Source organism: Dermacentor variabilis, chromosome 1, assembly GCF_050947875.1.
Source record: "Dermacentor variabilis isolate Ectoservices chromosome 1, ASM5094787v1, whole genome shotgun sequence".
In the NCBI taxonomy this organism is placed as follows: domain Eukaryota; kingdom Metazoa; phylum Arthropoda; class Arachnida; order Ixodida; family Ixodidae; genus Dermacentor; species Dermacentor variabilis.
Window position 1 is genome coordinate 117067296 of NC_134568.1, and position 12458 is coordinate 117079753.

The window sequence follows — 12458 nt, forward strand, 5'->3', positions numbered from 1 at the left end:
ACCCCAAATAGTCCATGAGGGTGGCGATATGGGCTTGTTGGTAGGTCATCATGGAATGGCGCCTGGATATCCCAGAAAAACACAGACACAAGAAGATACGAACGGACGAAGACAAGCGCTATCAACAACGAAATTTTATTTCCAGGATCGGTCATACTTACAGACACAAAAAACCACGTGCACAACGATATCAACCTCGAATATACGTACATGACGGCATGAAAACAATCTAAAACCCGTGCAATAAAAAAAAACACCGAGAAAACCTAAATCATACATTGCTAATACCGTCAGCTTTCATGGCATGCGCAAATAATACATTTCTCTCGCGGACAATGATAATGACGGTTTGCTGATATATTGGTCGGCGACCAAGATGATTTTCTCAGTTTTTATTATTTATCTTATACACTCGCGCGTGTCCCTGTCTGTCATAGCGGTGTCATTTAAAAGAGGGCTACATGTACACGTTTTGCAATAAAACGGAAGAAAACCTTCATTTGATACACTTTGTATTTTGTTTCGGTGCTCTCTTAAGCACTCACTGATGCATCTTCCAGTTAGTCCTATGTAGCATTTACCGTAAGACAGCGGGATAAGATAGGCCACACCTATGACGCATCCGATGAACTGACCTTTGTGTTCTTATCACACACCAGCTTTTTTTTTCTCATTGGCTTAGTGGTTTTACGCAAGGTACTTAGATTATTTGGAGAAAAAAAAAGCAACCCGCAGGTTACCTGGACTTCCTATCTTTTTCGGGCTATGCGATACCTGGTGTATGTACGGAATCACGGCGATTCTTACCTGGTCACGGCCGCTAGCACTCGCATTCTCAGGGGGGCGTTTTCTCGGATGTTCCTGTTTGAGCAGCCTTTCCACCACCGGCACTGACACATGGTTAGCATGCCCAGCCTCCTTAAAACGAGCAGACTGCTGCTTGAAACTGGTTTTCATTAGGTGTAGGCATGATCATTTAAGGGCGTTTTTGGAACAAATGTTAGTTATGCCCCTTTTCACCAACTTAAAATGGGCTGATGAAACTGGATAAGGGGTTTGTTAGTTCGTGGGTTGTAGGCCCAGCAAGTCCTACTATCAGCATATATTAACTGAACGTGAAGAAATGGAAGCGTGTTGTCGACAGGCATTTCAGAAGTCACGTCAAGAGGTCTTAAACACTCGCGAAAAATCGTAACGACATCAGTACATTTTTCTTGGAAACCATTACTATGGCAATCCAGAAACGCTGAAAAATCGTCGACAAATGTGAGAGCTCCCTGAAAACTGTTATTCCCGTGAGGTGTTCATACATGTGCCTATCTAATTCCGCTAAATATAGGTTGCTAAGGATGGGAGCCGGGCACGTCCATATGCAAATGCCTTTCTTCTGCTGATGCGGTCGGTTGTTCAACAAGACAAAAGTTGAAGACAGGTGAAAACTCAATAATTCTAAAAAACCCTTCTACTGAAACACCTGCCTCCTGTGTAAACCTTATGGCGCCATACTTGTCAATGCAATCCTCGACACATTGAAGGAGGTCATTTTGCGGTATAGAATAATACAATTCTTTGACATCAGCTGAGAAAGCCTTGAAGTCCTTTTCGGAGTTACACCTGACAAAATCAAGGACTTCTTCAGGCCATTTTACGAAAAACCGATCATCAATCTCTTTGTTCAGCTTTGAAAGCAGGTACAGGGCAGCTTACTTCTGCCATGTGCCCCTTCCAGAAATTATAACCCGGAAAGGAACATCCTGCTTGTGCGTCTTAGCATCAGAAAATACATCTAGGAGCTTCCTATCTGAATTCAGTACACTTTTTCTTAGCTTATCGAGATTCAACTTCCTGCAGCTTTCACTTGCTCCCGGTGCTGCTTTCGTAGGTGACACATCCTTGCGCTCATTGAGCACTACAGAAATTGCTTGACCGGCTTTTTCGGAGAAATACTTATAGAAAAAGAACGGCAAAGCCGCTCTCTTTCTCGGCTGGTATGACACACAATGAATTACTCTTCAGATGAGACTATACGCGTTTTAAAGGCAACTTAGAAGGTTGGAGCTTACATCGTAACAGGGCATACAAACCTTCCGACTTCATCCTCACACCGTCTTCATCCGGGGCTCTTTTGGACACTTCACGCACGACGCTCAGAAGCTCCCAGCTAGTTAGCGCTTGTTTTCGTGGGTTCGTTTCTTCTTGCGTCCGTGTTTTGCTGCGCTATCCAGACACCATCCCAAATAGTCATCCTTTGTCCCCCACTACGGTGTGCCCCATGATCGTGGTTTTGGCACGTGAAACTCCAGAATTTAATTGAGAGAACGTGTGTGTGTGCGTGTGTGTGTGTGGGGGGGGGGGGGGGGTGCGTGTCTGATGATTCGCTCGAAAACTGACCCATGAGCTCTACTGCTTGTCCTCCTCACCTTTATTGCTGAACTCCTGTGTCAACACCTGGTCGTTGAAATGCTTGTAATTTAATATAAACCCGATGGCCACGTGAATGCGCGAACAATACGCAGATAAATAATACACCGCACCAGGGGCACTTGAGGCATCAATATTTAATTATTTTGATGTTGCGCTGCTAAGAACGACGTCGCGGGATCAAATCGCGGCCGCGGCGGCCTCATTTCGATGGAGGCGAAATGCATAAAAGGCCCGCGTACCGTGCATTGGCCGTCGTGGCCGGTATTTGATGCCGCGACCTTGGGCTTATAAGCAGCGCAATGCCCTAGACGCTATAGGCCACCATTGCGGGTGCCAGTATGCCTTATAGATGCTGCCTTTCCAGAATAAGGCGCTGTTGTCAAACACTGGAGCGCACCGTATAATGAGTGCTGTAGTAAGTGTACATCTTGAGATTGGCGCAGCGCTTGCAGGCGAAAAGGAAAAACAGTGAAATAACTGCAGGACGTGCACTGTTCTCGTTTCCTGTGAGAGCTGCGCAAACCTCACGATGAGTGTGAAGGTAACGCAGTGTTCTTAGTCATGTAACTGACAGGCGAAGGCCTAGAACTCCAGGTGGTACAAATTAATCCCAAGTCCCCCACCACGGCGTGCGCCCTATGATCAGATCGTGGTTTTGGCACCTTAAAGGCCAGAATTTAATCAATATTTAAGTATAGCTCTATGTTGACATGTGGTTACGATCGCCTGTGCAGCGTCGTTTCTTTGGCTTGCCTTGTATGGCTCTGTGTAGAGCAATCTCAGTACTGCAGGCTGCGCCCAGCTGCGTAAGCGGCCCCCGACGCTTCTGTTGGCCTTCAGCCTATCCACATGAGTTGCAAGTTAACTGAGCGCACTTTGACCGAACCGGAACGAACATAGTTGATTGTTTCTCCTGTCCGATGGCCCCCATGGAATGCAACAAAACATCGATTATGTTCGCGACAAAGGCAGTTTTGTCAGCTACTCTTTCAGCATGACGCTGCAAGCCGAAACAACGCGGGCTCCTGCGCGATACCGATAAGCGAGCTGTGAGGACGCAACTATCACGCATCAATGCCAGACGCCAGCATCGCTTTGATGAAGGCACCAGACCTGGAAGAAAGTCTGGTTTGTTCATTTTCTCGTCGCTTGAGCCCGCTCTTGTCATCGCGCGAAAGCAGGGCACTTAACACTACGGTGGGATGTTTCACTTTCCCACGCTTTCACTTCAACGCGGAAAAGACAGTGCGATAGGTAACGCGGTACAAGAAGCTTCATTTGGTGTTTTCGACGCCACTCTAATTTTTTTATGTATATTTAACCAAGGATTTATATTTATAATGATGGTTATTTTAGGCAGATAATTGATTAGCTTGAATGAAAAAAGAAAAAAAGATATGCCCTGACTTGCCAAGTGCAGCTCCGAACAATGTGACAATCTTATACTGATAGGTTTCGTTATTATCAAGCCTGTGGTTATTTATAAGGCACGAGAACTTCAGTGCACGGAACCTTTTTGCCTGGCGCCTCCATTGGAATTTGTCAGCCCCGTCCGGGAACCGAGCCCGCTATGCCTGATGCTCAGAAGCAGAACGCTGCCCTCTGTTTCCGCCTAGGTGGGCCTATTAAATGAAATATGTACGCGCTGTTGGCAATGTCAATTCAAGCTGTATTTCCTTGCCTGACATATATCATCCGTACAATGTGCGGCTGGAAAATAACCGATCGACTTATGATCGCCTCTCACTGGCAACGCTGTCAGAAACACAGCTTACCACTATCCACTTATCGTTTTTTTTTTATTTAGAGATGCTAATGGTACGTTTGACTGGTTGCCTTCGAGCGTTCTCGCGGGCCAGATTACATTCGGCTCATCGAAATCGAGCCCTCAGAACCAGGGGCCTAGCCGGGGGGGGGGGGCATTAGGCTCCACTCTCTGACCCCCCCCACTGAAGTTTGTTCGTGCTGTCATGCACCGCCGACCAAACAGCCCCCGGTGCCGGAAATCATTCTGGATTTTGTCTAGAATGTCTTTTTCATGCTCGAAAAGACATTTCGGTGCGAACATTGCGAACTCGGGCTGGATTTCGGGGCAGCGCCCATGGACCTGGAGTCACATAACGCAAGGAGCCCCAGCCGCACAATATTTCAAGGGCGTTTTGATGGCGAGCAGGCTCGTCGCGCCATCTCGCGGAGGCCGCGGAATCTACGGAGCGCATGGATTTCAATTTCGAAACTTTATGGGAATAAAGTTCTCATAAACTTCTGGTGCGAAAGGTGCGTTGACATTTTCAAAGTAGTGCTTTACATTTTCAATTCCGAAACTTTGTGGGTTTGATGTTCCTATAAACATTTGACGCCAAAGATGCATTGACTTTTCTAACCTCGTACATCGGACCATACAATGTTACAAGCCAAATCAACACACTATCAGACAAGTTGACAAAGCACGCAACGAACTCCGGTGAAATAAGTAATTTAATTATTGAATTAATTAATTAATTAGTAAACGAAGCGTGGTGGTGGTTCATCTGGGCCGTCATGTCACAGAAAAAAATATCAACATTTTTTTTTTTTCACCGGCGCCAAAACATCCATGTCAAGACACTAAAGCCAGCAAAGGTAACTACGGTCTTTTTTTATTTTTTCTACTTTGACTTTTATTCGCGAGGACACATTGAGCTTCTTCAATTTTCTTGTTCTCGCTACCCGCGGGCTGCCAAAGCCAGTAAGAACGCATGCGTTTTTGCCTCGACCACCACGCGGCGCACTTCGGTTCGCGTTCGTTTTTCTTTGGCTGAGTGGATTTTGGCCTGGCAGAGTTTTGGGCGCTTTCTGGCTAGCAGACGAGAGAAAGAAACAATGATCGCTCGACGCCATCACTGTGGGGACTCGACGGATTGCAACGTGTTCGCTCGAGAGCATCACCTTCACTTCGATGTTATCGCAACCTCTGCAGAAAGTATTTTGTCTCGCCGGTGTATACAGGATACCGAGCATATGCGTATGGATCTCTGTGGACCGAGCGTCTCACGTTTTTTTTTTTCGATATTCCTTCGGTAGCCACATAAGGCGCCCAAAGTAGGCATTCGATTCTGGTCAAGATGCTTTCCTTTGCGTTTTTTTTTTCATTCCTGTGCCCCCTCTCCACAATATAAAAAAAGACATAGTTGCGGTGCAACCAATTGTCGCATAGTGAATGTTCCATTTTGTTACTTCTTCTTTTGCGGTAAGTAATGGGTCACGGGGCTCTTGAGCTGCCAGATACTCTTATTATACTATTGCGATAGCAATTATATGGACACACCAGGCAGACCAGGGAGAAGAGGAGGGGGGGGGGCGCTTAGGGTTCTGTGACCTGTAAATTTGTGATTGAGCAACATGTTTATTTGCTTTGTTTGTCGCATAATATACAGTGACTTTTGCTTAGGTACGTTGACAGAAGACTTGTACGTACACTTAAATATTTTGTTGAGAGGTTTTGGGTATACATGCGGTGAACTTTGTTTCCAGTGACACTTTATTGCCCTTTATCAAGCTGTATTTTCGCATCTGTATATTCCATTGTATCTTAGCATTTCTAATTTATATTTTGCAGAACTCCTGCTTTTTATATGTGCTATTTGTTACGACTATAATTTCTGTTCAATAAGAATACACGACCGCGGTGAAAGTTGCTCCTGCGCGATACATTGGAACGAAAGACAGCGTCACTGATATCTTTCCTTGGCCGTTGCATATGTACAAAAATGTAAACAAGGTTCTTGAATGACAAAGTTTCATTGAAATATTTGTCCTCGAAGTGGCCATTTCATGGCCTTGACGTTTTTCATATCAGCGGCATGCACTGCTTTACTGGTTTCGAGCTGATATAGTTCTAAAGTTCGTGTGATATTTTCTTTACATATTATGTAGACAAAAACCATGGAAGCATTGATATCAGTTATTTCTGCCACAATTTTTGGCACATACAAATATATTCTTTTATGAAAAAATACATATTTTACTTGTCTTGACAGTGCTTAGGGTTCAAGAATTCGTTTGCAGTATCTTTGGCAATGTCAATGCAGTTATTATTCATGTATTTGATCCCTCGACAAATTCTATGAGGAGGAGGCCGCGCTGCAACGTGAGCCCCCTCCCCCGAACGAAATTTCTGGCTGCGCCACTGCTAGGAACACATTCGCTTACTTCATTAAGAGTGCCGCGCTACAGCTCAGAACGTTAGGAGGATGTCTCATCTTCCAGCTGGGGGCGTGACCGAAATGCGATCAAATTCCGGTCACATGACTTCTGCGATTGTTGTGGGAGCAGCTGAACGTTCGGCTCTAGCATGCTTTCTTTGGCTCCAGCGTCGAGAGGCATCCGCACAGGTGGAAACTGTCCTAGTGCGGTATGAACCAAACAAATCTATCATAAGTATACGTGGAGTGCATGAATAGTATCCTGGCTTAAATTATTTTAACAAGAAAGAAAGGGAGAAAGAGAGAAGGAAGGAAAGACAGGTAGAATAACTAGACTTCAACAACGTTAGTTTAAAGACATGGACTGGCGCGCCCGGTATTCGGTGTGCACTCTCCTTCAAGTACTGTGGTGACGTGAGTGCTTTCTGCCGCAGGACATGCAAGGCGGACGCCGCTGGCCTTCGGCGAGGGCTCACAACAGCTGGCCCGGACGACTCATCAACCCTGCTCGAGGAGCAGGAGCAGGTCGTCAAGGTGCTCCAGTACGGCGCCAAGGTGGCTCTCGACGAGGGCCTCATTGACGCCGACACGGAACGACAGTTCCGGATGTCTGGTGAGTGCAGAATTCCTTTCGGAGTGGCTTGGCCGTGCCGTTTCATCTTGCCGAGTGCCTGGCAAACACGCGAAGTGCTCGGGTAAACTTGAGATCTGACGGGCCGCATTTTCTCTCGTTGTCACTCCGGGTGGTTTCCTCGCCATGCCACTCCAGACGCAGAATTTGAACTGGCTGCGCTCTAATCAGCCCTGCTACGCTTTAGAAAAAGCCTGCCTGGTCTAGAAGGACTCACGTACGACGTATTGTGTAATCTTGGACGTACCGACCGAGCAGCTGTCATTACGATGTATAGTCAAAGCTTGGAGTGCGAATTGTTCCCAGCTGCATGGAAGACTACCTAAGTAATAGCGATACAGAAACCTGGTTAACCTTGCGAATTTGTTATCCTCGTATCGAGCAGTGAGTCTGATATACTACATCAGCAAGGTGACGGAGGAAATGGTGCAGGAGAGGTCGCAATGGTAGATTGAAGTCCCAGCACGAACGTACGGCTTTCGTTCTTGATGAAGTACGCAGATTCTTTACTTGACCTCGTAACATTTGTGGAGCATAAAAAAGCTTCAAGTATGATTATAATCGCGGAATTCCTCGAGATACGTCGATACCATGAATCATACCTTTTGATGCCATGAATCATGTACGCGCCCTCTATAGCCTGCACGATCTGGGTATACAAAGAAGAATGCTGCACTCAATTTCAGATTTTTTAAGGCAGCGAAATATTTTTATGGAGAGAAGCGGTGGCCGCAGTACGTCATATAAATTGAAACGAGGTACCGCAAGCAAGCCTTCTAAGCTGGATAATTTTCAGCGTAGTTCTGAGCAAACCGCCCAATGTGTTGCCCTCAAAAGCTAATATTTCTATTTAGGCCGACCTTATCTGTCTATGCGCATCGGGTATGAACTGGCCTGAAGTACAAGAATTGGTTCATGAAGGTGTTGATGTTACGATACGTTTTGGTAATTTGGTAATGAATAATTACATGAATCCCTCCGCTGAGAACTCCACTGCATTGCCCTTCACAGGAATACCAAATGTGGAGGCAGGTCTCAATCTTTGATGAGACTACATGTTGCGCTTATTCGTCAAGCTATTGCCTACTGAATGCCTGTCACGCATAATCATCTCATACTAATGAACGCCTAGTGACCTGCAAAATAGTCAGAAATCTCCAAAAATGCCTCGGAGTGCCTAGTTCAATGCTGGGCGCTCTTGTTATAGCTGAAGCGAGGAAACCACCTATCCAGGTTCTTCGAGCGCAAGAAACGTGCCGCCATTTTCTCCGTTTCTCATCGCGACACGAAGATCATCCAATAAAGAGCAAACTCATGCAGAGTTGTTGCAGTGTCTGTTATGTGTTGCGAGCACTCAGAGTTCAGTTCCTCTGCCATACGATACGGCCAGACAAAAATCGCCCTCGTTGGAAGGCTGACGACGCCTTCAGTGATACTGAAGTTCCTGAGATAGAAAAGAAGTCTTCCACTCATCCATTGAAGGCGAAATTTCTGGCGCTAGTGTAGATGAACCGACTGCCAGAAAACGACGCGTTTATCATCACAGATGCATCAACGAGAGATGTCAGTTCGACGGCTGCATTTTACATCCCGACATGTGAAGTGAGGAAAAGTTATCTCAGAAAACACCGCCTATACCAGACGAACTATTTGTCATTCTACAAGCTGCGACATTTATGGCCGGAAGTACACGCGCTCAAGTTTGCGTAATCTGCTCCGACTCCGAAGCATCTCTGAAGACACTAATCTAATGCTATTTTCATGGAGGCAACTCCTCGCTTTGCTACGAAATTAAGAAAATATTGACCCTTGCATCTTATTCCGGTAATCAGATTTATTTACAGGGGATCTGAAGCCACATTGGAATAGCAGCAAGTAATGTAGCGGACAGAATGGCTGTTGCGGCGCATACATTAAATAAACTCACACCAGTATTATTTGCTGCATCCGTCACCAAAACAGCACTTCAGGGACTCAGGCGTAAATTACACAAGAGCATGTGGTTTGATGACCGGAAAAAAAATGTTCTCATTTGTACAACATAGACGCTTTGTTACACTTTTCACCAAACCTCAAGATAGAGCGGGCCTTAGACACACTCTTACACTGTATACGTCTCGAGGTGACGTAATCGCTTCGTTTTCTATATGGTATACGAGGAAGACCCTGTTCTGACTGCGTGTGTTGTGGCACCATGAAAGCTACGGTAGAACATTCATATCGAATGTCCACAATTTGACCAACATCGGGAGATACTTCGTGATTGTCCTAACTCCTTAGATAGGCGTTTCTTATATGTGAAGAAATTGCTTGGTCCATGGTTCTGTCCCTATAAACAAATAAAAGCTGTGCAAGTATTGCGCGATGTTCTTGTAGGTAGTGACCTCTTTAGTTTCTTGTGAATATGGCTATTTGAGTGACGTAATTTTGTCTCACGATAACGTCACGATGACTTTGTCGTACCCTTAACATTTTGTGTCTTTTGGTTTGTTCCTTCTTTCACCTCTATTTATTGTCATGACAGCTTTTTCGCTTTAGTGACGTATGCGCTCTCCTTCGAAGTGTTATATTTGAACATGAGCAGAGACTGCTCGTGCTTCTCACAGGCCATACGTTCTTTTTTTTTCTCCCACAGGTGTTCACGCTCTCCTAGACCACGCGCTGAAACTTTCAAAGACCGCCCAGCACAAGATCATCTGTGTCGTGAGGCAGTTCGATGGTAAGACACTACCACAGGATTCCGCTATTATTATTTTTTTACGATGGCAGAGATCATGTGGCTATAGCGGTTGAAATCTTCCTCAAATGAACCTTTATTTACATATATATGGGCACGGAACTGAGTAACTGGTTCACGGCATTTATGGTCAGCAATACAACATTCCGTTTTCTTTTTGCTTTTTCAGTGTTACATCAACAAAACAAAGAGGTTATCTGCCCAGATTGTAAATACGTTAATGCTAGCCTTGACTCGGAGCTGGCTATTATTTTTATACGCGTACCGAGCTATCGTGTCTGAGAGTTCAAGCCGTATGTTATGAAGCAGCAAATTCGATGCTTCAGTACAGCTTCCCTGTCCGAGCGACGTCGCTAGTACGGAGCGGTGGTCTTATAGACACATAAGTCAGACGGTATTGCGCGCCCTGCATTACAGCCAGCAGATGATGAGAGATCACGTCTAAAGTGAAGTGCATCGCGTATACCTCCCACGTTACAGAAAATGATGGCGAAGGCGCGAATGAGTAATTTATTTGCATGAACTTGGAAATTTTGGCAACTATTGTGCCCGCCGGCTTTTCTGCGAATAAATTGTCCAGTGATCAAAGGATGATGACATGAGGCGATACGAAAAACGTTCCGGCAATTAAGCACATTTCGCAAGCGTGCCTAAACATTGTACGCGCTCGTTACGAGATAAAAGTTCCCCCTGTATTTGTATTTCACTCTTGGAGCCTTGACAATTAACGGTGCCTTACGTCCCAACCAGGGGCGTAGCCCGAAATTTTTTCGTGCTGTCCATGCACCGCCGACCAAAGCAACCCGCGGAGCCGGAAATCATTCTGCATTTTGTCTAGAACGTCTTTTTTATGCTCGAAAAGCCATTTCACCGCAAAAATTGCGAACTCGGGCTGGATTTCGCGGCAACGCCCATGCCCCGGGAGTCACATAACGCAAGCAGCCCCATTCGAGCACAAAGTTTCAAGGGTGTTTTGATGGCGAACGGGCTCCCCGCGGCATCTCGCGGAGGCCGCGGAATCTACACGCTATCATGGAATCTACGGAGCACGTGGATGTCAATTCCGAAACATTATGGGTATAAAGTTCTCACAAACTTTTAATGTGAAAGGTGCATTGACATTTCCAAACGTGTGCTTTTTATGTGTTTTTTAAATACTTATGTTCCCATAAATATTGGACGCCAAAGGCTCATTAACTTTTCCAAATTCGTACATCGCGCTATACAGCGAGACAAGCCAAATAAACACACTATCAGACAAGTTGACAAAGCCCGCAGCGAGGCCCGATGAGACGAAGCGTTGTGGTGGTTCATACGTGCCGTCATGTCACAAAAAAATATCAAAACTTTTTTTCACCTGCGCCAAAGCATCCAGTGAAGACACTAAAGCCAGCCAAGGTAACTACTTTCTTATTTATTTTTCCTACTTTGACATTTCATCGGGAGGACACATTGAGCTTCTTCAATTTTTGTGTTCTCGCTACCCTACCCGCGGGCTGCCAGAGCCAGCCAAAGCGCATGCGTTTTTCTCGTGTTGCCCCGACCACCATGTGCACGTGGCGCACTTCGGTGCGCGTTCGGTTTTTTCTGGCCGAGTGCATTTTCGCCTGGCAGAGTTTTGGACACTTTCTGGCTAGCAGACGACAAAAAGAAACAACGGTCGCTCGCCGCCATCACTGCGAGGACTCGACGGATGGCACCGCGTTCGCTTGAGCGCAACCTCTCCGGAAAGTCGTCTTTCGCCGGTGTAGGATACCGAGCAGTATGCGCATGGTTCTTGGTGGACCAAGCGTCTCGTGTTTTCTTCGATATTCCTTTAATAGCCACATTAGTTTCCCAAAGTAGGCATTCGATTGTGACCAACACACTTTCCTTCGCGTTTCTTCTTTTTTTTTTCATTACGGTGCCCCCGCCCCACAATAGGAAAAAGAAACGTTGTTGCGGCGCAGCGAATTGTCGCATGGTGAAAGTTATAATTTGTTAGTTCTTTTGCGGAAAGTAATGTGTCATGGGACGCACTTCAGCTTCCGGATACTCTTATTATATTATTGCGGACACTCTAGGCGCATTCCTGCCGTCGCCGTCGCCCTCATGTTCCGCGTAAAGTCCAAGGGCGATAATATCGTGACCGCGCGCCGTATGCTGAATGTGCGAGTGAAAGCATGGTGGGGGGTGGGGGGGGATGGGAGGGAATGAATGAGCCGACGATGGTGGCTCACTCTTGTGTGCGCAAGAGATAAAAGTGAGGAGCAAGCGCGCCGCCTTCCGTCGCGCGCGATACAAAGGGGGGGGGGGGGTAGGGGGGGTGAGTGGATGGAATGGGGGAGGGATGTAGAATTCTGTGAATCTGTGATCGCGCAATATGTTTATTTGCCTTGTTTGACCCATTATATACCGTGACTTTCTCTTAGATACGTAGATTTATTGGAGACTTATACGTATGTTTAGATATCTTGTTGAGAGGTGTTGTGCATACGTGCAG

The 12458-nt window shown here is 46.1% G+C and overlaps 1 protein-coding gene across 1 annotated transcript in view; it reads left to right on the forward strand.

Moving 5' to 3' along the window:
* LOC142583352 (protein qui-1-like) overlaps positions 1-12458 on the forward strand; it is a 523212-nt gene that overhangs the window by 360650 nt on the left and 150104 nt on the right. Inside the window, exons 6-7 of the mRNA XM_075693781.1 lie at positions 7043-7221; positions 9875-9958. Of these exons, the coding sequence (XP_075549896.1) occupies positions 7043-7221; positions 9875-9958 (263 nt within the window). The remainder of the gene's footprint in view (positions 1-7042; positions 7222-9874; positions 9959-12458) is intronic.